Here is a 25639-nt window from a genome sequence, read left to right on the forward strand (position 1 = left end):
CCATTTCCAGAAGCATTTTCTGTTAGCCAGTCTTGACTGCTCATTCTTTAATGCAAAGTGCAAACACCAAGGAGTCATGAACGCAGTAGATTCAATGTTTTTGATTTCTAAAAAAATATTCTTGGCATTCCCTCCCACAGTATTCAGGGAGCTCTAGAGCCTCAAATGAGTGACCTAGCAATGAAAGACTTCCTTGATAGTTCCAATGACTGAAGACAACCACTCCTTCAGGAAGGTCTGAGCTCCTAATGTATGTTCAAAGAAATGTTCTCTTTTCCAAGAACACACATTTTTGAATTTTCAAGGCATTGAAGGCCCATTCTGAAGATGTGTTTAAAGGCAGCTAAATGCAGCTCCCCAAGTATTAGAGAGATCTTAGGGAAACTAATGTCCTCTCCATTTAATTCATCCAGAAGGATTGCTCTGCTTTCATCTTATCAACAGCTTTAAAATATTAATGTGCCTCGGAGATTGCAGAATGAAAACAGAATGTTTCTGCTCATTTGAAGGAAGGTTCACAAGGTCACGAGCCGCGTCACAGACACAGAAAAATTCCAGCAAGTTTGCGTGTGGAACACACAAATATACCACGTTTGCTAGGTGAAATATGTGGCAAGCAGGCAGCCATGGGTCCTGAGCTTCCCCTTCCTGTGTCTGAGCCACTGAGCTACATCAGCATCTGTACAGCATTGTTCCCTCCCATGCTGCTGTCTGCGGATGGCTGATGCTGTCTGTGTCTGATCCTCTTTCGATTCATCTCATACAGCAAAAGGAGTTAGGCCATTGCAGTTCCCTCCTGCCAGCTTCCTGAGAACTGTTGGGCCATCACATTTCACATCCCCCACTCCTCTGCTCTCTGGACATGTAAATGCATTGTAAAATCCTAGGATCTGGACATGGGAGAGAATGATGAGCTCACCTCACCCCAGGGCTAGAGTCAAACAGCACAGGAGTGCGTGGAGCCAGAGCTCCAGGCTGTGCACAGCTCCCTCATGAGCAGGAGAGGACAATAAATCAGGGAATGGATACCTGACATGCTATTCTTGTGGATAACATAGCCAGCAAGGATAAAGGGTGATGTAGCCAGGGCATCAGTGAAACCTCTGCTTTCCTTTCCTAGAGCAGGAAGAGGCTAGATTTTAGAATCCTAGATTTTAGAGGGGCAACCTGTACTGACAGATGACAGAACAAGAAGCAATGGTGTCAGGTTGCAGTGGGGGGAGGTCTAGGTTAGATATTAGGAAAAACTATTTTACTAGGAGGGTGGTGAAGCACTGGAATGGATTCCCTAGGGAGGTGGTGGAATCTCCATCCCTAGAGGTTTTTATGACAAAGCCCAGGCTGGGATGATTTAGTTGGGATTGGTTCTGCTTTTAGCTGGGGGTTGAATCTGATGATTCCTGAGGTCTCTTCCAACCCTATGATTCTATGATTTTCATTTAATTTTAAAGTTAAAGGGAGCTTTACTATGCAGAACTATGTAAAAATGGATTCCAACACACACCCATCAAAGCCTGGGTAATTCTGGCTACTTTCTTTGGTATCCTATCTAGAGATGGTATATCTAATCCAACACAGATTAAATAAAAAATTGCAATATGGAAGGCGTATATTACTAATTTGCTATGAGAGTAGCCCCTATAGGCTCCATTCCAGAAAGCAGACTGTGCTAAAGTCTGTATGGGTACATCTACACTTGCACCCTACATCGAACTAGGGATCCAAATGTAGGCAACCAAAATTGCTAATGAAGCAGGGATTTAAATATCCCGTGCTTCATTAGTATGATTTCGCTGGCGTGTTACTCTGCTGAACAGCTGTTTCGAAAGTGAAAGTGCGCGCCGGGACGCGTTAGTTCAAACCTCTTGGTTCGAACTAACGTTACTCCTCAAAAAATGAGGAGTAACGTTAGTTTGAACCAAGGGATTTGGTTCGAACTGACACGTCCCGGCGCGCACTTTCACTTTCGAAATGGTCATGCCAATTTTCTTCCACAATTTGACCGGAGGAAGTGGGTCTGGCCCATGAAAGCTCATTACTTAATAAACCATCTTGTTAGTCTTTAAAGTGCTGCATAGTCCTGTCTTTTGTTTCAGGTGCTCTGGTGGCTATTCTGTGTATAGCAATCAGAGCTTTCTTGCGAGAGAGCATCCATGCAGTCTGGACACTCTCTGGCACAAAAACACATCGCTTTTCCGATGTGCTTTAGTAGTGTGGACGTGCTCTTGCTCAAGAACTTTTTGTGGAAGATCTCTTCTGCAAAAATCTTCTTGCGCAAGAAGCCTGCAGTGTAGACGTAGCCTGAGTGTGCAACTTGCCTCCCTATGGAGAAGCAGCTGCAAGTAAATCCCATTTCCTTTCTGGAGATGAAGGGTTACAAAACCATGTGGACTAGCTTGGGATAAGCTGCTGCACAAAATGTGGGAAGAGGGGTTAAAAGGAGCCACTCTTCTTTCCTGATATCCCCATGCTGAGGCTGGACCATCTCTAAAGGGGCCCTGCCTCGCTCTTTACAGTATTCAGCAGCACTGACCCCTCAGAGCAGTGGGAGTTACATGTTGTTCCTGGTCTCAGGGCAATGCAGTGGCTGTGTTACTCTTTCTTTTCTGTGGGCCCTCATGCAGCAACTACTCAGCCCTCAGCTCTTGCTCCTTAGTAGCAACCTCCTCACTGGAGACAGCCCCAGATCTTTCCTGGAAGATCCCACATGCCACACAAGCTTATATTCTTTCAGGTAGTCTTTATGACAGGCTTCATTGCATAATTATCCCCATTTTGAAGAGGGGCAAACTAAGTCAGGCTATGACATGATTTGCCCCACATCACACAGGAAGCTGGTGGCAGTTCTCCTCGCTGGAATCATGCCTTCACACACTGTCAGACATTGCCTGACTTTAACCATTCTCCTCCCTGCCTGCACTCTCCAGTGCTAAAGTAGCTGCTCCCATTTCCTTCCCACTAAGCTCTGCTCATCCCTTTTAACTCCCCTTCTCTCCTTCTTTTTTCTGACTCCCTTCCATCCCATCCCCTCTGTCCAGTTCCCATATCAGTTTCCTTTTCCCTCTCACCTGCCACCCCTTCCCTGCCCTCCTGTCCCTTGCCCCTCCCCCACCAAACATCCACTGAAACGCTGCCTTTATCCTGCCCGTTCCTAAGAGGGGAAGCCAGTTTCAGCATATAACTGCAGGGACTGCAGGAGAACAACAAGTAGCCTTCTGTTTGAGGGGCTGCCCTGCTTCATTAACGTGCTTTCTGAAGATGGAAGCTCTAGATTGCTCAGGCTGTTGGAATTGAGGGTGGGGGAGGTGCGAGGAGGCTGGTCTTTTCCTTCAAGACCTTGAAACACTGAGCTACTCTTCAGCCTCTGTTTGTCTAAAAGAGTCTGTAACCATGTTGGTCTCTTTCCTTTTAGGGAGAATTGGGAGCCCCGGGTCCTCCTGGAGTTCATGGACTCATTGTAAGTAGGAAAATAACTGGAGCTTTGGCTTGTGAAGACTTTAACCCTTTCAGGGCATTGCAATCAGCATTGCAATCACATCATTTTTCTTCTTTTTCCTCTTGTGAGGGAGACTCAGGGAGATGTGACTCTTCATTTTCTGGGGGAGAGGTAGATTAAAACTGTGACAGTGGGGGAGGGGGAGAAGGGGACATGAGAAGGTGCCAGAGTAGGATGAGGAAGCAGAAGTGATAATTTCAGGTATGTAACTTTTTAGACACAAGGGAGCCATTGGGAGTTTAGCCCTGTGTGTCTTCTGTGACCTCCCCTTTCGGTGATATTTATCAGTGGATTTCTTTAGAAGACAGGATCTTGCATTTATTCTTGGTAGGAATCTATTTTCTTCCTTAAAAACAGACCCTCTAACCAGCAACACCAGGAAACTAAATTGTTTGACCCAGGTCCATGGTTCCCAGACAGTGAAATTACTGCATGAAGAAAAACCCTTCCACCCTCCCCTCTCACACAGCTCAAGTCTGCCCTCTGCTACACCCTCATTGACTTCAGTAGGGCATGCATTGGATAGTTTTCACCCACAAACCTCTGTGCGCTGAGGTGAGCATATGGCCTACATGCTCTCTCTCTCTGCTCCTTGGATTGGCACTTCTCCTTTTCTTTCTTTCTTTCTTTTTAGGGCTCTGTTCTTGTTTGGAGAAATTTCTCTCACTACACAAGAAGTGACAAGCATTATTATTATTAAGATGACATTCGTTCAAAACAATCTCCTCTTCCCCGCTGTGAAATCTGCCATGCAGATGATGACCAGTTGTGAAATATCTCCTCATGCCATGGGGTGATCATTCATGACAGTAGCTCACAGGCGCCTCAGCTGAGACTGGGGCAGCCTTATACTAGGTGCTGCACAATACGCTCCCAAAGAGCTTGTAATCTCTGTAGATCAGATGAACCGAGCATGGGCGAAACACTGTCATTATCCCCATTTTACATATGAGGAACTGAGGACTTGCCTGGGGTCACAAAGGAACTGAATCCAGGTCTCCTGAGGCCCTCTTTAACCACAAGAGAGGAAGTTTTTTGGAAGCGATGAGAGACCAAAGGACATTACTGTCCATTTCAACACAAATGATGGACTTCCCCCTGGCCCTATAGTGAGCCATTTCGATTGGTTTTGCTTCCAGGGCAGAAAAGCATTTCTTTCCAGTGCTGACTTTGGGTTGCTAAGGTGGCAGCCTTCAGTTTACGTCTCTCCTCCCTACTCTTACCTCTCCCTTCCTGATTATTCCTTGAAGCTCCTTTGAGAAGATAAAGTTTCTGGTGTGTGAAGGGCCTTGAGGACCACACACTTCCCTGCCTTCCCACACATTGGCTCTGCAGTATTAAAGCAACTAAGAGGAGAGTCTATCCAGTTGTGGATCAGAGAGGGAGGAATCGCTTCCTAAGAATTGTTTCCTTCAAAACCACCCCTTGAATGATGACATTTCTCCTTCCCAAAAAATAATTTTGTGCTCATGTTTTTAAAGGGCACCAGTTTCCTACCGGCAGTTTTCTCCTGCTTTACAAACACCTGCTATGACCTCACATACTGTTTTCTCCAATTTGTCACCACTCCTGCCTCTTCAATGATGTAGCAAAGGGTTTGGTTGGTGGACTCCATCTGCATGTGTAACCCACACACCTCCTGGAGGCCAAGTCTACATTACTGGAGAATGTCAGCCTAAGATACTCAACTCCGACTATGAGAATAGTATAGCTGGAGTCCATGCACCTTAGGTTGAATTTCTGCAGCATCCCCATTGTGGAGGGTCAATAGGAGAAATTCTCCTGTTGACTTCCCTTACTCCTCACAACCCGGAGGAGTACCGGGGTCAACGAGCAATTTCGTGGGTCCTTATTAGACCTGCTAAATTGAACCCCAGGAAATCAGTCTCTGGCGCATCAATTTTGGGGTAAATGAAAATAAGCCCTGGATGTGGTATACTGTCCCATCTCGTTGCATTGAGGCCACTTACAGAAAGAATAATGGGGCTGCTCTGTAGCCTCAGCTAATAGGCAGCTGGCTTTTAGTTCATGAGGTAGAGGCTCATACACTAAGCTCCTAGAGGTCCCAGTTTGATTCCACCTGCAAACAATTGGTGTCTGTCAGTGTTACACATGATTTCAGGCCATTGCAAAAGATTTATCCTTGATCTTCACTCATAAGTACTCCAATCACTCTATTCAAATTGCATGAAGTTCCCCCAAGTTAAAAAAAAGGGGGGGGGGGGACCTGTCCCAGAGCATGTGTCTGTATTAAATGGTCTGAGGAAGCCATTCCTGGAGTACCTTGTGACTGAGGAAGTCTGCCAGTAGACTGTATGAAGAAGGGCCCAGCATGGCAATGGAACTGCATATAAGATGATCTGAGTTCAGCAATGTGGCTGCCAATTAGATCTCAAAAATTAGATGAACTAAAAATCCCTCCATGAGGTTTTCTTTCCAGTCTGGAATTCAAACACAACTGGTTCCTACCACTCAGTATTCACGTGTGTGCATCTGCCGAAATAGCCCTGCATTGTGCCCTGGAGAGTACAGGAAACATAACTGTCTATAATTTGCCATGGAGCAGGTCAAAGCTGAGATCCTAGGTAAACAGGAGCTGTGCTGTAGGCGTGGCCCTGTCACTGCCTCTTCACCGGCACCCAATCCCTTAAGAGCGTGTGCTCCCTCTAGCAGGGATTGTTGTAAGAAATGGGCCTGTCAATTTGTCCTAATTGTGATCTCACCTGGGAGGAGTGAAGTGGAAGTTCATGGAATTTCACAGTATCATCATGGCTGCCATGTCCTGCAATCCTGGGCTTTCCTCATCCTAACCCTGACAGATGTCTTCACCAAATCAGGCCATGAACAGGCAGCCAGATATTACCACCGCCACCAACTCCTGCTAAATCCCAGCCAACTCCGGGATTACCAACACCCCATAAATCCTTTTCCTTCTGCATTTTTTTTCTTTCCCGTCTCCTTTTTCCCTGTGAGAGGAGTCTGGTTCAGCTAGTCAAGACTGCATATTTTGCAGCGCTGCTGTGAGCCTGAGACCCAAAGAGAGCTAAATGCAATACCTTAAACAGCCTGACAAGTCTGCCCAGTCTCTGAGTGGCTAATAAGACTGTGCACTGGTCTGGTGTTTTTTCCAGCAGTGAGGTTGCAAGTGAAAGTCAATACTTGAGACAGAAGCTGAAGTTTGTTTCTTAGCTGTTCTCTCCTCCCCCAGTTTTCTATCTGTCTTGTTTTGTCTCCTGAGGAAGAAGGGTTTCAACAAGCCTCCCCCCCCCCCCCCAAAGGATAGTTATTATCATCTTTGATGTCATCTAAAGGATTGTTGAAAAGGGGCTTTTTCTGTCTAAAAACTTGTCTGTTAAAAGGGAAGAGAACAAGGGAGGTGGCTACAAAGAAAGCCTTGTTTAATCATTTACATTTCAAATGCTTTAACTCGTTTCCTTTCTCTTGCCATATCTTTAATACAAGGTTATAAGGATTTTTAACAGTGAACTTGCCCTGGTACCACACAGGCTGAGGTCTTTGTATTCCAAACTCCGAACCGTGTTTAACACAATGTTGGATAGTGACTGTGTTATATTAACACCTTTGATTTTTGGGGGGCCCTTTGTTCTATCTAAATTAATGCTGTGACCTAGTCGAGCCTGAACCATGCAAGTCACTTTCTTTGCTTTGAAAACACATAATTCCTACTTTGGGTTTCCAAAGCTCCAGAAAGAGCACCCCACTCCCCAAAGGCAAATCTACCTAGGCAGTTTTCATTGGATTGACCAACACATTCACATGAGACAATAGTACGGGATTCTCCTCGCATCCAAGGAGGCTCCTACCATTCAGGCTTGGGGAGATTCTGGGAAACAGGGAGTGGGAGTTTGGGCAGTTCTCTCTTGCGTGCATCGTAGGCAGAGGAGAGCTCTCTTGGTATCACAGTATTTGCGGAGGATGAGTTGCTTCAACTCTGTATATAAAGTATGAGGACAGAAGTGAGTTCTTTCTTTGCCCACTTTGTGCCAGGGAGCCTGATCTAGACATGGTCTCAAAGGATTTGTAATAATCCTCCAGAAGAGGCAATTCTGAGACGGGAAGGGTTAGGAGAGACCAGGGGGGTCAACAGCCTCGTCAGGCCCTTAGGCAAGGTGGGGGGTCCTGCTCCATGCCTCTGGAAGGGGCAGCCCCTTGGGTGCAAAGGGTGGGATTGGGGCTAGGCAGCCTTCAGTGCTCCCTGGAGTGTGCCACACCTCTTCCTGGCAGCCCTCAGCATTGGCCAGAGCACACTGCATGGCACTCTGGCAGCTATTTAAAAAGCCTGGGACTCTGGCTGCTGCCACTACTGACTGTGGCTGGGAGCTCCAGGCCTTTTTGTATCACCGGGACCTGAGGCAGTTGCATCATTAGCCCCCCCGCCCCATCAGCAGGCCTGGGAGAGACCCTTAATAAGACTGACCTATGAGGGGCTCCACATCCTCCTCCTACTCCACCTCATCCCTTCTCTCCTCCTTACCATCGTCCCTGCAACGCAGGGTAAGGGGGAGATGGTGGCAGTGTTCCCTCTAAGCCACGCAGCAGCCCAGCTTCATAGGTGATTAATCAGCCCTGGCCAGTCAGAGGCTCAGGGCAAGGAGCTGACTGCCTGGGAGGGGCTGATTAATCACTTGTGAAGCTGCTGCCTCCCAGTTTAGAAGGAACACTGTGTTGGCAGATCTTCTCTATCCCCACCTTCCTCTTTTCTCCGCGGATGGCAAAAGGCTCTTGTTCTAGTGCAGGGTCAGCAGTCTGACTAGGCACGGCTAAGAGAGCCTCCTTAAGATGGCATCAATTATTGGGGTCCTGCACTGTGTGTCTTGAAGCCCACCCTGCAAAACTCCATCCGGACATTTCCCTCTGTTCTGAATGCTCAGAGAACCACAGCCCCAGATCCCAGTGGCTTCCGAGCTCCCTGCAGGGGTTCTTTGCTTTCCTGTTCAAAGGCTGAGGAGCAGAATTCGTTGTAACTGGAGCCGCCTGCTTTCGTAATTAACCATGTGCGTGAGCATTAAGTAAATGCTTTCCTACAAGAAGCCTTTATGCTGGAAGGTATGAAAAGGGGATCTGTTTAATACAGCCTCAGCTCAGCACTCGTGGTGTGTCTGCTGCCACATGAGCTCCTGTTACAGAAATATTCCTCCAGAAAAGGCTTCCCTGTTTATTTACACATTACAGGAGAGTTTGGTGCACTGTATCACTAGTTCCCTTCATAGGGGAGAGAAAGCAATTGGAAGCCTGTTTGAATAAAGACCTGTGAAAGCTTTTTTTAATAACATGAACTCCAGCATCTTTTCTAGCCTTATGCATTAGTGCTATAAGGGTAATGAATCCTCCCTCCAGCAGAATTTCCAGGCTATTCGGATGTACCTATCCTTGACTTTGTTGTATCCTTCCCCATCTCCCAAACCACCTTCCCTCTCTCATCCACAGATGAAAGAACTCAGCTGAGAGCTTTCCAGAATTCTTGTATGTTGGTTTTCTTGCTGGATCTGTGATTGTTTCAATATCCTTTTGTAAAAGCCCCTAAAGCTCTCCTTAAGCCAGAGAAACAACATCAAGCTCTTGAAGCCTAAAATATTGTTTTTAAGTCTCTGTGCAGATGAGCAGCTTCAGGAAAAAAAAAAAAGCTTTGACAAGTGCTGAACAAGTTGATATCTTCTAAGGGAGAAAGAAAGAAAGAACCACAAAAGTACTGTGCTAACCATAAACTACTAAAAAGAAAGGGGAGAGCAGCATTTTTCTTCCACACAGTAAAGTTTCAAAGCTGTATGAAGCCATTGTTCAGCTTTTGAAAGAAAACCATAACATTTTGTTCAGAGTTATGAACACCTTGGGAATGAAAATTGCTTGTAACTCTGGGTGTGTCTAGACTACATCCCTTTTTCGAGAAAGGGATGTAAATTAGGCACATCGATATTGCAAATGAAGCCGGGATTTGATTTCCCACGCTTCATTTGCATAATGGCAACTGCGGCTTTTTTTCGAAAAGCCGCTTTTTGGGAAAAAAACGCAATCAAGATGGGGATCTTTCGACAGATCCTCAGGTTTACAGGATCTTTCGAAATGGGGCATTTATGTCAAAAGATCCCCGTCTTGACTGCGTTTTTGTCACCTCTTCATTTTGTATGCACAAATACTTTTCTTTATCCACCAAAGTGGGAAGTTCGTGACATTATTATTGCAGTGCCAGCCATATGGGTCTAGCTCTCAGTCTTCTGCAGAGACCACCTAAGAAGTTCACTCCATACTGTATTAACAGATATATTTACTAGACAAGAGAGCAAAGCATAATTAAAGTGTGTGTTCCGTAGCTCATGTAATGATTTAGTGCCACAGATAAAAGGAAGAGGGAAAATCCATCACTGTTCAAGAACTAAAGAGAATAAGAGAAACTGATCCAGAAATCTGACTATGAATCTGGTGCCTCTTAGATGAGCTAGAAGATGTACCTAGGCTTTGATTTTTTAGCAGACTTTGTAAAGTTGTAGGCAGTGGCAGTAGAGACATATGGGCTTCATCTACACTGCCAGTTTTTTTGGCAGAAAATATGCTAATGTGACTCACTAGCTTAAGTCACAGTCTCATTAGCATATTTTCTGCCGTTTATTTTTGCGCAAGGTTTTTTTGTGCAAAAAGTAGCAGTTTGGGCGGTGGCAGGGGGGGTTGTGCAAACCCCCATTTTGTACAAGATCTTTATGCCTGTCCCGGAGAGGCATAACGATCTTGCACAAAACAGGGAGGTTGCACAAAAAAAAAGGCCACACTGCTTCTTTTTGCGCAAAAAAAACCTTGCACAAAAAGAAACTGTAGAAAATATGCTAATGAGATTGTGACTTATGCTAGTGAGTCCCTCATTAGTGTATTTTCTGCCAAAAAAACCTGGCAGTGTAGATGAAGCCATGGTGCTAAATCTCAACTTAAACTCTGTAACTTGCCCAGAAGGAATACCAATGAGTGCCAAATAAAAGTTTGTAGTAATATGGTAGAAAGTAGGAGCCCTGGGCATGTGCCTTTACATTAGTACTACAGGAGCTTCAGGGGGTAGCCGAGTTAGTCTGTTACAGAAAAAAACAGCAAGCAAATGGTCTGGTAGCACTTTATAGACTAACAAAACGTGTAGATGGCATCATGAGCTTTCATGGGCACAGCCCACTTCTTCAGGTGGAGTTATGATTAGAGGATAAGGAAACTCGAAATAAATAGGAGAAGGGTAGGGGAGAGGGGAGAAAGATATTCTGTCGCCACCCCCCTACCTCTGTGCATAAAGTATCAGGAGAAAGGGTGCTAAACCTGAGTAGATAAAGATCAAAGTCAGTGGATGGATAAAGCAGGAAGGATACCATTCAGAAAGCACTACAGAATGCCTTCTCAGCAAAATATTAGAATAAAGTTCTGAATTAACCTAGGCAGTTCTCTGGAATTTAAATAGTTTGCAGAATGCTGACAACTTCTTTTTAAAACGATGCCAAAGACAGATTTGTAAATAAACTTCGATCCAAGATTAAAAAACAAAGATGTTATTGAATTAAAAGATGAACTGATTGTTTCAGCCTCAAAGGGAGCATTACAGATTCAAATAGGTTGATATCCCCAAGGAGGGCTCAGGTTTGATATGTTGGATGCGACAGGAATTGGAGGACCTCTTTCTAACTTAACAGGAGCCAGCCATTGTCTCCTCCGCTCTGAGTAGCTCATACCCTTGAATGTCAGCTCCATGTGTCTCGCATATTGGAATATGATGTTTCATGCACGGTGGGAGATGGTCTTGGATGTGGAAGTCTTGAATGAATTGCACCATTCTCCTCTCCTAGATTTGAGGAACTTGTTGGCACAAGGGTTCATTAAGAACATCTGGGATTTCTTCTGGAAAAGACTTTTCACAGCAGACATCTCCATTTATAACTGTTCCTTAATCCCCAGGGACAGTGAGATGGAGGGATATTTACCAGTTCCCCAGGGCTCACGGTACAACCTCAGCAGTGCTAAGACAGTCCAGTGGCTAATAATTTAAAAATAAAGAAACAATGGAAATAAAAATGCGGCAGGGTAATGGCCTTTCACCTTTAACTGTTTCACTGTAGCAGTGCTGCTCTGCTATGAAAATACTTTTAAAACTGATTTTGGTGTTTAAGTCTTGGCTTGACAAAGCCCTGGGTGGGTTGATTTAGTTGGGATTAGTCCTGCCTAGAGCAGGGGGCTGGACTTGATGACCTTCTGAGGTCTCTTCCAGCTCTATGATTCTGTGATTCTATGACATAGCAATCTTTGCAGGAGACCACACAAGAGTAATTGGATCAAATTTCATACCTGCTCCATTAGGGGCATTGGAATTGCATCTTCTTCAACCAGGTCTAGATTTGATCCTTAGACCTGAATGTAGATACATGAATCCACTGAATATAATCCATAACTTTCCTAACTTCATATTGTTATCATTTCATTTTTAGTCTCTGACCCCCTCCATACTCTTAACACCATGTACAGGAAATCCCCAACATACAAACAGGTTGTGTTCCAAAAGTTTGTAAGTCATTAGTTTGAAACTCAGAACCCATTTTCCCATAGAAACTATTATAAATCATAGCTAGGGTATCAGGCTAGCCCACAAAAGCCTATTTAACCAATAATGTAACTGAAATACTCCATATTTGCAATGAAAAATAGTAGATTCAGTTTTTATTTAACCTTGAATGTTGGTGCTTGAGACAGAATGAGGAGCTAGATGGAGATTCTGAAGGGGACTTATGGGCATCCCCTGGCTGCTTCCACCCCCTCCCCCACAGACTCTGTGCTGGTTTCTGCAGCCAGCCCCATTTCCTTCGCCCCCTCCCATGCCCACTATGGGCTGCACACAATCCCCACTCATCCGGAAGCAACAAGCAGCACGGGCCAGAGGACTCTGGAGGAGCAGGGGTGGCTGTGCAGCCAGCAGCTGGGCTGTGTCCAGACTCAGGGGTTTTTTCGAAAAAAGTAGCCTTTTTTCGAAAAAACTTCACCTGCGTCTAGACTACAGCCGCATTCTTTCCAAATTAAATCGAAAGAACGTGGCTTTTCTTTCGACGGCGGTAAACCTCATTTCACGAGGAAGAACGCCTTTTTTTCGAAAGTGCTCTTTCGAAAAACGGCGTTCTTGAATGCCAACAGGGCTTTTTCGAAAGAGAGCATCCAGACTCACTCGCTGCTTTCATTCGAAAAAGCGGCTTGCTTTTTCGAAAGTTCCGCTTGCAGTCTAGATGCTCTTTTTCTAAAGAGGCTTGCAGTCTAGACATAGCCCTGGAGAGATGCAATGGTTCCCTTTCAAATGCTGGTTGCATGACCACTCCTGCTCCTCCAGAGTCCTCCAGCCAGCACTGCTCGCTGCCACTTGTGCCTCTTGCCTGCTCCCCTGAGGCTGCAGGTAATCGTTGGTTTGTATGTGCTGATGTCCGTAAGTCATATGTTTGTAACGCGGGGAGTACCTGTATCTTAGGTTCTACATGTGTATTTGTTCTTGGTGTATATTCCTTAGATGTTAATCTCATAGGCTACGTCTACACTGCAGGCTTCTTGCGCAAGAACTGTTTTGCACAAGAGTTCTTGCACAAAAGGTCTTGAACAAGAGCCCGTCCACAATGCCATGTGCTTTTGCACTAGAGATGTGCTTTCCTCTCCTCATGGGGAGAGGAATAACTCTTACGCAAGAAGCCCTCTGTTCCGGTGCTTTACTGTAAATTTACTTGCACAAGAACACGCGTGCAGTGTAGACGCTCTGCAAGTTTTTGCGCAAGAATGGCTGACCTTGAGCAAAATGCCTATGGTGTAGATGTAGCCATATTGAGTTTGGGATTAACTGTAAATAGATGCAGAAGTTCTACATTTCTTAGTTTTGGGGCTTATCCTTATTCCTGTTGAAGAAAATGGGAGCCCGACTCATACGTTCCTTTGTTTTTTTGGTTTTGTACATTGTTGAACTCCAATATTCTTCAGTAGTGGGTAAAGTGATCCCTGCAGAGAGCTTCTATTTCAAGTAGTTACATTTCCAAAGTGCTTTGGGGTATGTCTAGACTACATGGCTCTGTGGATGGAGCCATGTAGATGAGTTTACTAGACATAACAAAATGAAGCGGTGATTTAAATAATCGCTGCTTCATTTACATCAAAATGGCTGCCGTGCTGTGCCAACAATCAGCTGATTGGCACAGCGGTGCAGTCTGGACACGCCGCGGTCGACAAGGAAAGCCTTTGTCGACCGCTCCGGTATGCCTCGTGAAACGATTATTTAAATCGCCACTTCATTTTGATATGTCTAGTAAATTCATCTATATGGCTCCATTGACGGAGCCATGTAGTCTAGACAAACCCTTGGTGTCCTTTACTGTGAATTAAAAATGTGATGCAAGTAGAAGTTGCTCTTCTTACTTCATTTATCTAAAAGGCATATCCTTACTATTTTTTTACTTAGAAGCTATCTGTACACTTATTATAAATTTCTTGACTAACAGGATCCTGCTTCCATTGAAGTCAGTGGCAAAACTTCCATTAACTTTAAGGAGAACAGGATATTAAGTAAATGGCAAGAAAATCCTCTGTGTATGTTACTCATCCCAGTGAACTGGTGAATAGGATTAGGAGTCCTAAAAGGAAGGTTTTCATGCTATGTGGGAGAATGCATCAGCCACACACCTAATAAATGTGATGTATTGTGTTTCTCTTACCAGGGTGATATGGGTGCTCTTGGACCAATAGGCTATCCAGGACCAAAGGGGCTAAAGGTAAGAGAGTAGCTGCAAACCAGGGCTAACTCTGCCTGAAGGTTGTTGAGTTCATTCTTGTGAGGAGGAGAATGGGCAATAGGAGTTATCCATTGACCAGTAGACAGGACGTTACTCTGGGGCTACGTCTAGACTGGCATGATTTTCCGCAAATGCTTTTAACGGAAAAGTTTTTCCGTTAAAAGCATTTGCGGAATAGAGTGTCTAGATTGGCACGGATGCTTTTCCATAAACGCACTTTTTGCAGAAAAGCGTCCGTGCCATTCTAGACACGTTTTGCACAAGAAAGCCCTGATCGCCATTTTCGCCATCGGGGCTTTTTTGCGCAAAACAATACCACGTTGTCTACACTGGCCCTCTTGCGCAAAAGCATTTGCGCAAGAGGGCTTTTGCCTGAACGGGAGCAGCATAGCATTTCCACAAGAACACTGACAATCTTACATGAGATCGTCAGTGTTCTTGTGGAAATTCAAGTGGCCAGTGTAGACAGCTGGCAAGTTTTTCCACAAAAGCAGCTGCTTTTGCGGAAAAACTTGCCAGTGTAGACGCAGCCTTGCAGTTTGCAGCAGGGGTGAATTACTGGGGAATGTAAGGAGCATTTTCCCTGTGCAACTCCAGACTACAAGAGGTAATTGGCAGTAAATCTGATGATCCACCTTGGAGGCCATCCCGATAGCCCTGGATGCCCCCATGGATTTTGGTTTATGGTCCCATTAGCTCTGTCAATGACTAAGACCTGATGCAAGTCTTCAAAATACAGTAGCAGTGCTAAAGCTCATTCTGTGCTTTCTCTTTTTTCAGGGACTGATGGGAAACCCCGGAGAACATGGACTGAAAGGTGATAAGGTGATCTGAATACTCCCTTATTGCACTGTGTTTTATTCTGCATGTCAAATCCCACTTGTATTTCCTGTTCCTTATTCTGCACCACATTTTGACCCCCTTTCTCCTCCTCTTCTGGCTTTCTTTCAGAAATCCCATCCTCGTCTTTTATCATCTGCTCTCCTTTCTCCACACTCCCATTTGGATTTTCTTTTCTTTTAAACATGCTATCCACCCTGCCCCTGGCCTACAGAACTCTTCCCAAAACATCACCTCAGGCGGGGCTATTGCTACAGTGTATATGGCCTTACCATGGGGGGGTAGTAACAAAACTAAGCACAGCTCTTAGGGTGGGGATTTGAGAGTAGCGTGAATCTGATGGTGCTATACCTGAACTGAGAGAGAACTGGACAGATTCAAGATAATGAGCCTTGGCCTAATAGGTACCAGGTGCCTGTTCCTGATTTCCCATTGCACAGTAAGTTGCTGGTGACTGAAATCTCTGCTATGGAAATCCCCTGGTATGAAAATCTACTTCTTGGAAAGACTCCAAGTTGTCTCAGCACCTCTTCCTTAAAAACATGGCAGCAGAGAAACCCCCTGGGTAATATTTCACTTCTCAGATGAGTTTTCTAAGATAATCCCTGTTAGTTCTTCTGTCTTTACAATGAGGCTATTGTGTTTGGGTCTCGTATAATGTATTGTATGATAATGAAGATTTTAGATCTTACAACAGTGAACGGGGTGGACCTAGGACTATATCAATATTGTCCCCATTTTTATTTACTAGGTATGTGGCAGGGTGTCTCACTAGGTATAAAAAATGTGCAGGCCACATTCTTTCTTCTTGATTGAGGGTATGTCTGAACAGCGGCGCTATTTCGGGATACTTCCAAAATAGCATTTTCCACATCTTGACAGCACGCCTGTTATTTCTAAATGTAATCAAAATAACGGGTGCGCTATTCTGATGACCCAGTAAACCTCGTTCCATGAGGATTAAGGGACTTGTCAGAACAGCAATCTATTTCGAAATCTCGAAATAAGCTCAAAATAAGGTACGCAATTTGCATAGCTCAAATTGTGTAGCTTGTTTAGAGCTAGCACCACAGTGTAGATGCACCCTGAGAGACCAGCACAGAAGCTGGAGGAGACATACCTACTGGAACCTCAATAAAAACCAGTTTAAGAGATGGAAAACCGCATGTAGATACTCTTATTTCAGGTTAAGGTAATTGGGTTATATCAGTTTTGTTTGCTGATAAGAAAGAAGTGAGTTAAACTAGATTGATTGATATAAGCCCCTTTTAAGTGGAAATAAGGGAAGTGAGCTGCAATGATGTAACTAAAGTGGTTTAAAATGCACCTTGAGTTAAACCAGAGCAAGTGTGTTTGTAGACAGGTCTAGATCCCTTCAGATGGATTTCTTCCTTCCTTCAGAAGAGGACAATGCAGTATGGTAATGAGCCTTATGACATTGACTACTTGGGAGAATAGAGCAAAGGAAAGTTCGCTATATTGCCCTCCTCCTATTTTTGGAGCATGTTTTCATTGTGGTGTTGCTTTCATTCACTTTTGCTGTTTTAAAGTCTCCTCTATTGGCACTAAAGCAAGTGTAGGGAAACCGTGTCAGGGAGCCAGATGAATTGTGCTAGTGGCTCAGAGTAGCACTCCCATGTCCCCGGGTTCAGTTTCTGCTCTCTGCTAGAGAGAAAGGTGGGGGGTGGGTTTCCCCGTGGCCATGGGGATATGGAGGACAGGGTCATGGGTTTGAGTCCCATCTCCTCCAGGACAGCCAAGTGCCAGGCAGCCCCAGGGCAGGCGGGATAAGGGGCCTCCCCGTGGGGGGGACAAGGCATGCTAAGGGTGATGTCCATGTAAGGGTGAATTGTGATTGCCATAAGCAGGAGTCCTGACCCAGTAATAACTCCAAGGGCCCACAGATTCTTTCAGTAGTGCAGCCTGCTCTCCCTGAAGAATCAGCTCATCCTTGAGATGGTGAATCCCTTAAGGATTGGACAGTGTCTTTGGACTCATTATCCCCATTGCGCACTGATTGTTGTTTCTGTCTATTTAGCATACTTATATGGCCCCCATCACCAGTGCCTCACAGTCCTTAATGGGTTATCCTTACAATGCCTCTATGAAGTAAAAAAGCTCTTGGAACTGGATGTGGCTCTCCTGTGTCTCACTGTAATGCTTTGACCCCTAACCATTGTTCCTTTATTGTTGCCTGCCATCCTACTCTCTGCCTCTCTCTCTTTCTCAGAGAGTTTGGAAGAACCCAGAATTTTCTCCCCTTCTCTGACCACCCCTCACTACATCCTCCTCTGACTGTGCCTGCTTCCTGCCTGGCTTTCATTAAGGCCTTTTCCCAGTCCAAGAATGACAAATGATCTAGCTCAAGCATTCTCTGTCCTTAATGAGTTTTTGCTCTGATATCCTGGGGCACTATCAGAAAATCAGATCAACCCAGCAATGATATCACAAGTTGAAGAAAGCTTCCAGACAATTTGGGTGCATCCTTTCCAGCAATCGCACAGCCAAAACCCTGGGAAACACATGGCTAAGTAAATAAAACCCGTGCAGCATTTGACAGTCTAGTTCTGTTTCATGCAGGTGACCACAATCAGTTTTGACATTCCAATTATCTACCCCTTTACCCAACAAGCCAAAATGTCAAATACGCTGCATTTGCTTGCACAGATACAAATGAGACATAAATCACAAGTGAGATCAGGAAGGTTTGGTTTTGTTTAGGCTTGCGTTTTGTGATTTTTGGCCACAGTGTGCAATCCGTTAGCATGTCTCTAATACTTAGACTTTGCTTTTCTAAGTGACCAGTAACCTGCTGAGTTCATTTGGTCTCATTCTCATTTCTCCTAATGCATCTTTTGATCATGTAGATCACTCCCTTTTTTATTTTGTGAACCAGAACAGGTGTCTTCTCTCCTGTCTTTCTGTATTATATTTTTATTATTTATATTCTAGTAGCACATATGGACCCCGTCTGATATTGGTCCTGGTTTTGCTAGCTCTGTACACACACAGTAAGAGACAGTCCCTTAGCTCAAAGAGCTTGCAGTTTAAATAGACAAGACAGAGAAAGGAAGGGTTGTCATCTTTATTTGACATGTGGACAACTGAAACTCAGTATATGTCTACACTAGCCCCCTAGTTTGATATAGGGAGGCTAAAGAGGGCGACCGAAATTGCAAATGAAGCACGGGATTTAAGTAACTGCCCGTGTCTACACGTGGCTCTGAAATGGGATTCCGAATTAAAGCCCTAAATAGAATTAGCTGTTATTCCTCCTGCAATGAGGGCAGTTACTTCGGGCTAGACAATTTCTAAAATGGCGACCAGCCGGGAATATGCTAATGAAGCGCGGGATATTTAAATCCCGCATTTCATTTGCAATTTCGGTCGCCTTCATTAGCCTCCCTAGATCAAACTAGGGGGCTAGTGTAGACATACCCTCAGCGAGATTAAGTGACTTACCCAGGGTCACCTAGGAAGTGACTGAAAGAAGTAGGAATTGAACCCAGCTCTCCTGAATCCCAGTCTACAGCCTGTCCAGCAAGATATCCCTTTAACTTTGTTTCCTTCTGTTTTCACTTCTATGAAACTATCTTCTACCGCAGCTACTAATGATATTCTCATTTTCTCCATATATGCTGTACAATTGCATCTGTTATATAGAAGTCTTAAATACAATGAAACTCCTTTTGTAGTGAGGCTTCGAGCCTCCAATTGCCCTCCATTTTGCTTATGATGCCCCTCCGCATAGAGTGAAGTGGGAGAAGTGACTTGAAAGTAAGAAGGTTCCATTCTGCATTCAACTCTTGGCTGCCTCATTATCCACTTCCACCTCTGTTGTGCATCTTGTATGGATTTTATGTGACCCATAGCCTTTTTGGATCCATAATATCTCTCTTCTGTCTGTCAGATCTTGACTTCATCACTACCTTCCACTGTCTCCTTTATCCAAACCCTGATCCTCACCCCTTGGTGTCTGTCTTGTGTGAGGATTTGTTTACCCACTGTTTCTGGAATGTTGCCAGCATTTGTCCTTTTCTGGATGCTGCCTTTGCAAGAAGATAGTTATTCATACCACTATCACCTCCTGACAAATACAAATCCCTCTCTGTTGGGTGTGATGGCTAAGGCTATGGAGAACTCATTGGTTGAACACACTGAGGTTCTCCATATCACAGAAAAAACCTCTTGCATAACCTGGCTGTCACACACTCAGCTAGACCTAGATACAGCCAACACAGTACAGCAGCACTGGTGTTACACAACTATGTGTCAAGTGTGTTGGTTTGTGCACAGGGTGGCCAATAGAGGGGAGGGAGGCAAAGGGGCCTGGCAATTTAAAAAAGCACAGCACTTCCAGCTGTTGCCCCTTCCACCTGATGCCCTACCCCTTCTGGAGACCCAGAGCTGCTCCCTCCAGGCCTGGTGAAGTCTGTCCTCAAGCCCTGCTTGTGCACCACTGCACAGCCATGTTTGTGTCTGAGGCCCAGGCTTCCTCAGGAGAGCACGCTGTATGAAGCAGGCTATGCCCGAGGTGCTGGGTGCAGTATGTTTTCCCATGGTATAGTGTGCTTTAGAATGTCCAGCCAAAAACACACCTGGGAAGTAGGACTGCCTGACTCATGTGCACAGCAGATATAGATGGGAGATCTCATCTCTGACAGTCTTCTTAACAATCCTGCCCACAAAACAATAAGGAACCACACCAAGATTTCCAAGTGTCTAGTGAGCTTAGGTGCCCAATCGTGGACAACATAATAGGGTCTCCTTTTAGGTGTCTTAGGCACCCAAAGTGAGTAGTCACCTTTGAAAGGCTTCATATGTAAACCAGGTTGAGTTTGCATGTGAACCATACCACCTTACAGCCTTTTTGCTAGCTAGTATGTATGGCTTTCAGGCTCAGGAGAAAGAAACTGTCCGATTTGTTGAGTATCTCTATTCTGGCTGGGCATCCATACTGACTCCTAACTCAGATTCTAGAGTCTTGTCCTAGCATGGGCTGGGTCTTATGTAAAAAGCTGAGATAGACTCTTGGAAGGCAGTTGCCCTGTCTAGGAATGCAGAGTGACTGAAGAATTCATTGCAGGGGGGGCAGTCTATTGCAAAATGGGGGGCAGGGAGAAGAAGAGATGAAAGCATTAGCTCTGCTCTCCTCTGGAGAATGTGGAGTTAAACTCCAGTCCTGTGTGGAGCTATAAGATACATGTCCCAGATGCTAGACAGTATGGCTGCATCTAGACTGGCAAGTTTTTCTGCAAAAGCAATTGCTTTTGCAGAAAAACTTGCCAGCTGTCTACACTGGCTGCTTGAATTTGCGGAAGAACACTGACGATCTAATGTAAGATTGTCAGTGTTCTTGCTCAATTACTATGCTGTTCCCTCTCGGGAAAAAGCCCTCTTGTGCAAATGTTTTTGCGCAAGAGGGCCAGTGTAGACAGCTAAAAACTGTTTTGTGCAAAAAAGCCCCAATGGCAAAAATTGCGATCGGGGCTTTCTTCTGCAAAACCGTGTCTAGATTGGCACGGACACTTTTCCGCAAAAAGTGCCAATCCAGACGCTCTTTTCCGCAAATGATTTTAACAGAAAAACTTTTCCGTTAAAAGCATTTGCGGAAAACCATGCCAGTCTAGATGTAGCCTATCTGAAGACTGAAATGCTGGATCAGCATGAGTGGTGTATCACTTGCCCCCACCACCCTGACAGCAATCAGCATCCTTTTGTAATGATTAACTCAACTTAGATGAGAGCAGCCTTGATTGGCCTAATTCATTCCATCTGTCACTTTTTGCTGACGAGCACAGGTCTGGAAGGGAATGAGGCTTTTGAGAGTGTTCCGCATCCTGCTTGGCAAAGGTGGGTTCTATCACCTTCCATCAGAGCTTGCAAAACTTGGCTCTGTGTGTGCATGTCTGTCGTCATGGAGATTCCCCCATTTTGCTGTACCTTTATGCTTGGAATTGCAGAAGCGTGAGGGCATGTTCTTAGGTGGTGACAAGCCAGCAGGCTGGAATTCCTAATGTGGGAGCCATACCACTCCAGAGGGAAACTGGGAATTAATGGTAGGCCTAGCAATGCTCTCCTCAGAGCTGCGGTTTACAGGATTTTCCTAGAGATAGCTAGAGTTACTTTAGTTATACAGTTGCAGGGTCATGTTAAACCCTACTATTACAGTTTTCTAACCCAGACAGTTACAGGAGAAGCACATGGCCTACTCCAGATCTTGGGTTGTTTTTCCCATGGTGAAGGAAAGTTCCCTTCACCCCTTTGCCAGGGAGGTCTGCCCCAAGCCCTTTGAGTAGTTATCCCCCATCTGAGCACAAGAATTCACTCTGATTGTATGATGCAACTCAGCAGAGGAATTAAAAGTTATCTGTATGCTTTGCAACAAAATGTGCCTAATCAATGCCACACACACACACACTCACTCTCCAGCGACGCTGCTTAAATGCTATAGACCGGGGTGGGCAATAACTTTTGCCCAGGGGCCACTTCAATGATTTCTGTGGCAGGGGGGAGGCACTTTGCCCCCCCCTTCCCACTAGGCACCCATGCCCTGGAATAGGCTTGGCATGCTCCCCCACCTCTAGGCCAATCAGGGCTTGGGGACGGAGGAGCATGGGCAGCCTCCTCCCGCCCTGCGAGGAGCATGTGGCACTCGCAGGGCAGGGGCAGGGTGAAGGAAGTTTCACACAGCTCCCTCACCTCAGGCCCTGATTGGCCTGGGGGTGCGGGAGTGTGCAAATCCTCTTCCCACCCTGCCAGGAGCACGTGGCATTTTGAAGTGCCACGTGCTGCTTGCAGGGTGGGGGGGAGAGCAGAGGAGGCTTCTGGTGCTCCCCTACCCCCAAGCCCTAATTGGCCTGGAGAGGGGGAACAGCAGGGCCTCCGCAGGCCGGATCCACCCACTTGGCGGGCTGGATGCAGCCCGCAGAGGCCCTTTTGCCCACCCCTGTTATAGACTGTTTGGCATCATGGATAGCAGCTGGACACATGTACATAGTGTAGGCCTCGCTTGGCTAGTGGCTCTATACCCCCAGTCTTTAAGGGTGCATCTGTACAGCAGGGCTAACGCGAGAATAAGCTAAACAATTTAAACTATGTCAATTGCACAGCTTAAGTCAAAGTAGCTTAACTAGGCTTTTGGTGCTGTCTACACAGCAAGAAGCCGAAGGGAGAACACTCTTCCTTCCTTTGACTTTCCTTACTCGTAAAATGAGGGTTACCAGGAGTCAGAGTAAGAAGTCCTCCAGCTCACCATTATTTCAAAATAATGGTTTACAGTGTGGACATGCTCTTTGTTATTTCGGAATAACGTCAGTTATTCTGAAATAATGCTGCTGTGTAAGTGTACCCAAAAGGGTGCATCTACACTGCACCCTTAGCTCTAAATAATCTATGCAATTTAGCTAAGCAAATTGTGTAACTTATTTCAAGTGTATTTTGAAATAGCTTATTTCATAATTTGGTGCAGTCTACACAGCGCCAAATTTAGAAATAAACCACTATTCCAAAATGTCCTTTAATCCTCATGGAACGAGGTTTACGGGGACATCAGAATAGTGTGCCTGATATTTCTAAAGTTATTTCGAAATAATGGGCATGCTGTTAAGATGTGGAATAGCTATTTCAGGATACTGGATTTATCCCAAAATAGTGACACAGTGTAGACATACCCTTCGAGTTTAGTGACAATGGGTACAGACTCTAGTCTAACATAAACCAGGCAACCCAAACCCTTCCATGCAGGGGTCCTTTGTCCTCATTATGAGATCTTATGGGGAACTTCTTTGTTCCAAAAATAGTGGTTAGTTCCATAAAGATAATCCAGGACTGTCCATAACTAATCTGCTTTTGTGCCTCTCGACACATCCAAACTGGGAACTGGGTTCCTTAACATAATCTTTTATTTGTTATTTACTCTTTCCCATTTCCCACAAACTGTCATTTCCTTCCTTGATGCATCGTCATGGCTCTGCTGGTGTGTCTCAATGTATAGCTTTTGCACATACAAAAAGGGCAGATTGAGCTACCATGTAAACCCAACAGTTGCCCTTGCATTAAGCAAAGTGTAAATCATGGGAAAACGTGATGTGCAAAGAATGAGAAGGTCTATACTTATTTGTTCCACATGATCGAGTTTTATGAACCCATCCTGTTGGAACTCCTGAAGTTTCTGATTCATAAAAGTACCTTTGTAGGCCTAGGATGGGATCTCCCTTTGTGCTGCTAAACAGAAGACCTCTGTAAGAAGGGTGATAGGCTGAAAGCATCTCAGGGCACTATGAGAATTTTGCACAGAAAAGTATTCTCCGTCCCTGTACTCAGAGCATTAACACCCTAACAGCAAAACAATAATTTCCTAGATTGCATCTCCCCTCTGGAATCCTGTTGTGCTGGCTGTTGCTTTGACAGCAGCCTTTCAGATTGATTCACTGCTGACATTTCTCTTTATCGGCACAACATGAAACACTTGAACACCACTACTGATCAAACACTCCTGCTGTAAGCCCACTATGGCATGTTCTCCCTCACTTCAGGAGTCCAGCCTTTTGAGCTTTTCCTTATAGCATTATCACTTCTCCTTTTAACCAAGGTTTGTCTCCCCCTCCCCCCCCAGCCATTATTTTGTTACTAACATTAGAGACACAGGCCTGTGTCATGAAGTTCTGATACAGACTTAGATTTGGTGAGCTCCAGGCAATTAAGACTAATGCACTTCCTAACTCTAGAAGTCAAATATGTTTTGGTTTTGAATAATAATAATTGTAGGTGGGCTGCCCTACACTGCTTGTGCCCAGACACAAAGCTGTATTGTACATAATAATGTGTATGCTTTGTCTGGGCCCCAGTTAGAGTTCAGAGGTGTGTGTGCCTTTTTCTGCTGCCCTTAAACTTGTTACCCTATCTCAACCCTTCCTCATCAGTGGCTTTTATATAGGAGGAAGTATCACTTCCATCCACAAGCACTCACTTCAGTCTTTAGTTGGAATCTTTTTAACCTGTGCACGTCTGGGACCTCCATGTAGGTTCCTTTTTAAGTAGCTTATCTTATCAGCTCAGTTATGAAACAAACACACGTTTTCTTGTGGCTTTCTTTATCCCAGAGTGCTCTCCCATCCTCTCACGGCATAGAATGACATCCTAGCCACTTGGGATTTGGAAAGCTCTAGTGGACAAAAGATTAGAAAATTAGAACAATCAGCTCTTAGCAAGGAGATGGGCCAGGTCATGCTATAGGACTTTTCCATCTCTAATGATTCTCATGCTCAGAGTTTGTCTTAACTAAGTGGTAGTATTTCCAGTAATCTTCTGTGCATTTAGAGAAACAGTCATGCTCATTACGCTCCATAATAATTGAGTGCTTGGCTGGTAGGGTGTTAGAGTAGATCTTTCTTCCTTGGCCCTTTTTTTCCAGTACTGCAAGTCTGTGAATCTAAATCTAAAATCCATCTTTCTTCCATACACAGATTCCATTTGGAAGTATAGCTATATGTGTTTCTCTGTGTTGCACTCTCATAAGAAAGCCAGGTCTGGATGAAGTGGACATTGTATATGGGACATAGCCTCCGTAACATTTTGTGCTATCTGGCCTTATCAGCATGTAAAACTTTTATAAAGTATTTCACATTTCTGTTGGAGAAAGAAGCTTTTCTCTCTCCCCTCTCCTCTCCATTCCCAAATCTGATTTCCTAATCAATCCTCCTGGTGAGACCATTGTTTTTCAGTGCCCAGAGAGGAGGGATCTCTTCCAAGTTGGAGAAAACAAAGGTCCCATATTGAATCAGCTCCCTGACAGCTCAGTGCTAGCCTGTCCATTTCTTAATCTGGCTTCATGGCGGTTATTCTCAAAGGGATCTAAGTCTCGTTGAAAGTAAATTAGTATTGAGTTCTTAAACCCCTTTGCAAATCCCAGCATAGATTTCTGTAGTAGGTTGCAACTGTGAGATTTCAGTACATTTGCAGTACTTTTATAGGGAAGGTTGATCAAAGCTCCTAGCTCCAGGCCTTGCCTTCAGAAACCCCAAGGAGTCTGGCTATGTAGAGAATAATCAAAGAGAAAAGTTCCATTTCCCAATAAATAAGATGACTGTATTTTGAAATGTCATCACTTACGTGTTTGCTACTAGCAAGGGGAAAGCAGCCTGTAGCCGTCTCTCTTAAAATTTTTCACAGCAGGCACGGGGTAGTCATATTTTCTTTCTCTTATGATTTTGTTTCTCAGTTCAAATTTGTTGTTGGAAAAGACATATGTTACTCAGGGTTGTTATGATGGATTATACAACCCTTGGTTTGTCACCAGTTCTGTTTGAAAGGGGCCTGAAATGAAATTTCTGCCATGCAATACACCATATAATTTCCTTTGGACCCGGGTTGTTTTGCCAGTGATAGTGTATATTGTAACTTTCTTTGGTGATGTGTATTCAGGGTGATCAGGGACTGCCAGGTGTTCCAGGAGATATTGGATTCCAAGGAGACAAGGTAATTGCTTTCCATTTTTCTTCTTACATAGATA

General features: G+C 44.8%; 1 protein-coding gene across 3 annotated transcripts in view; it reads left to right on the plus strand.

Annotated features, from left to right (window-relative positions):
• The window catches only part of COL27A1 (collagen type XXVII alpha 1 chain), a 305308-nt gene that overhangs the window by 112703 nt on the left and 166966 nt on the right, over window positions 1-25639 (plus strand). For all 3 annotated transcript variants that reach the window (XM_014580186.3, XM_014580187.3, XM_014580190.3), the window contains 4 exons: window positions 3413-3457; window positions 14212-14265; window positions 15067-15111; window positions 25552-25605. In XM_014580186.3, coding sequence (XP_014435672.2) covers window positions 3413-3457; window positions 14212-14265; window positions 15067-15111; window positions 25552-25605 — 198 coding nt within the window. The remainder of the gene's footprint in view (window positions 1-3412; window positions 3458-14211; window positions 14266-15066; window positions 15112-25551; window positions 25606-25639) is intronic.

The sequence above is a fragment of the Pelodiscus sinensis genome, chromosome 22 (genome assembly GCF_049634645.1).
Source record: "Pelodiscus sinensis isolate JC-2024 chromosome 22, ASM4963464v1, whole genome shotgun sequence".
NCBI lineage: Eukaryota > Metazoa > Chordata > Testudines > Trionychidae > Pelodiscus > Pelodiscus sinensis.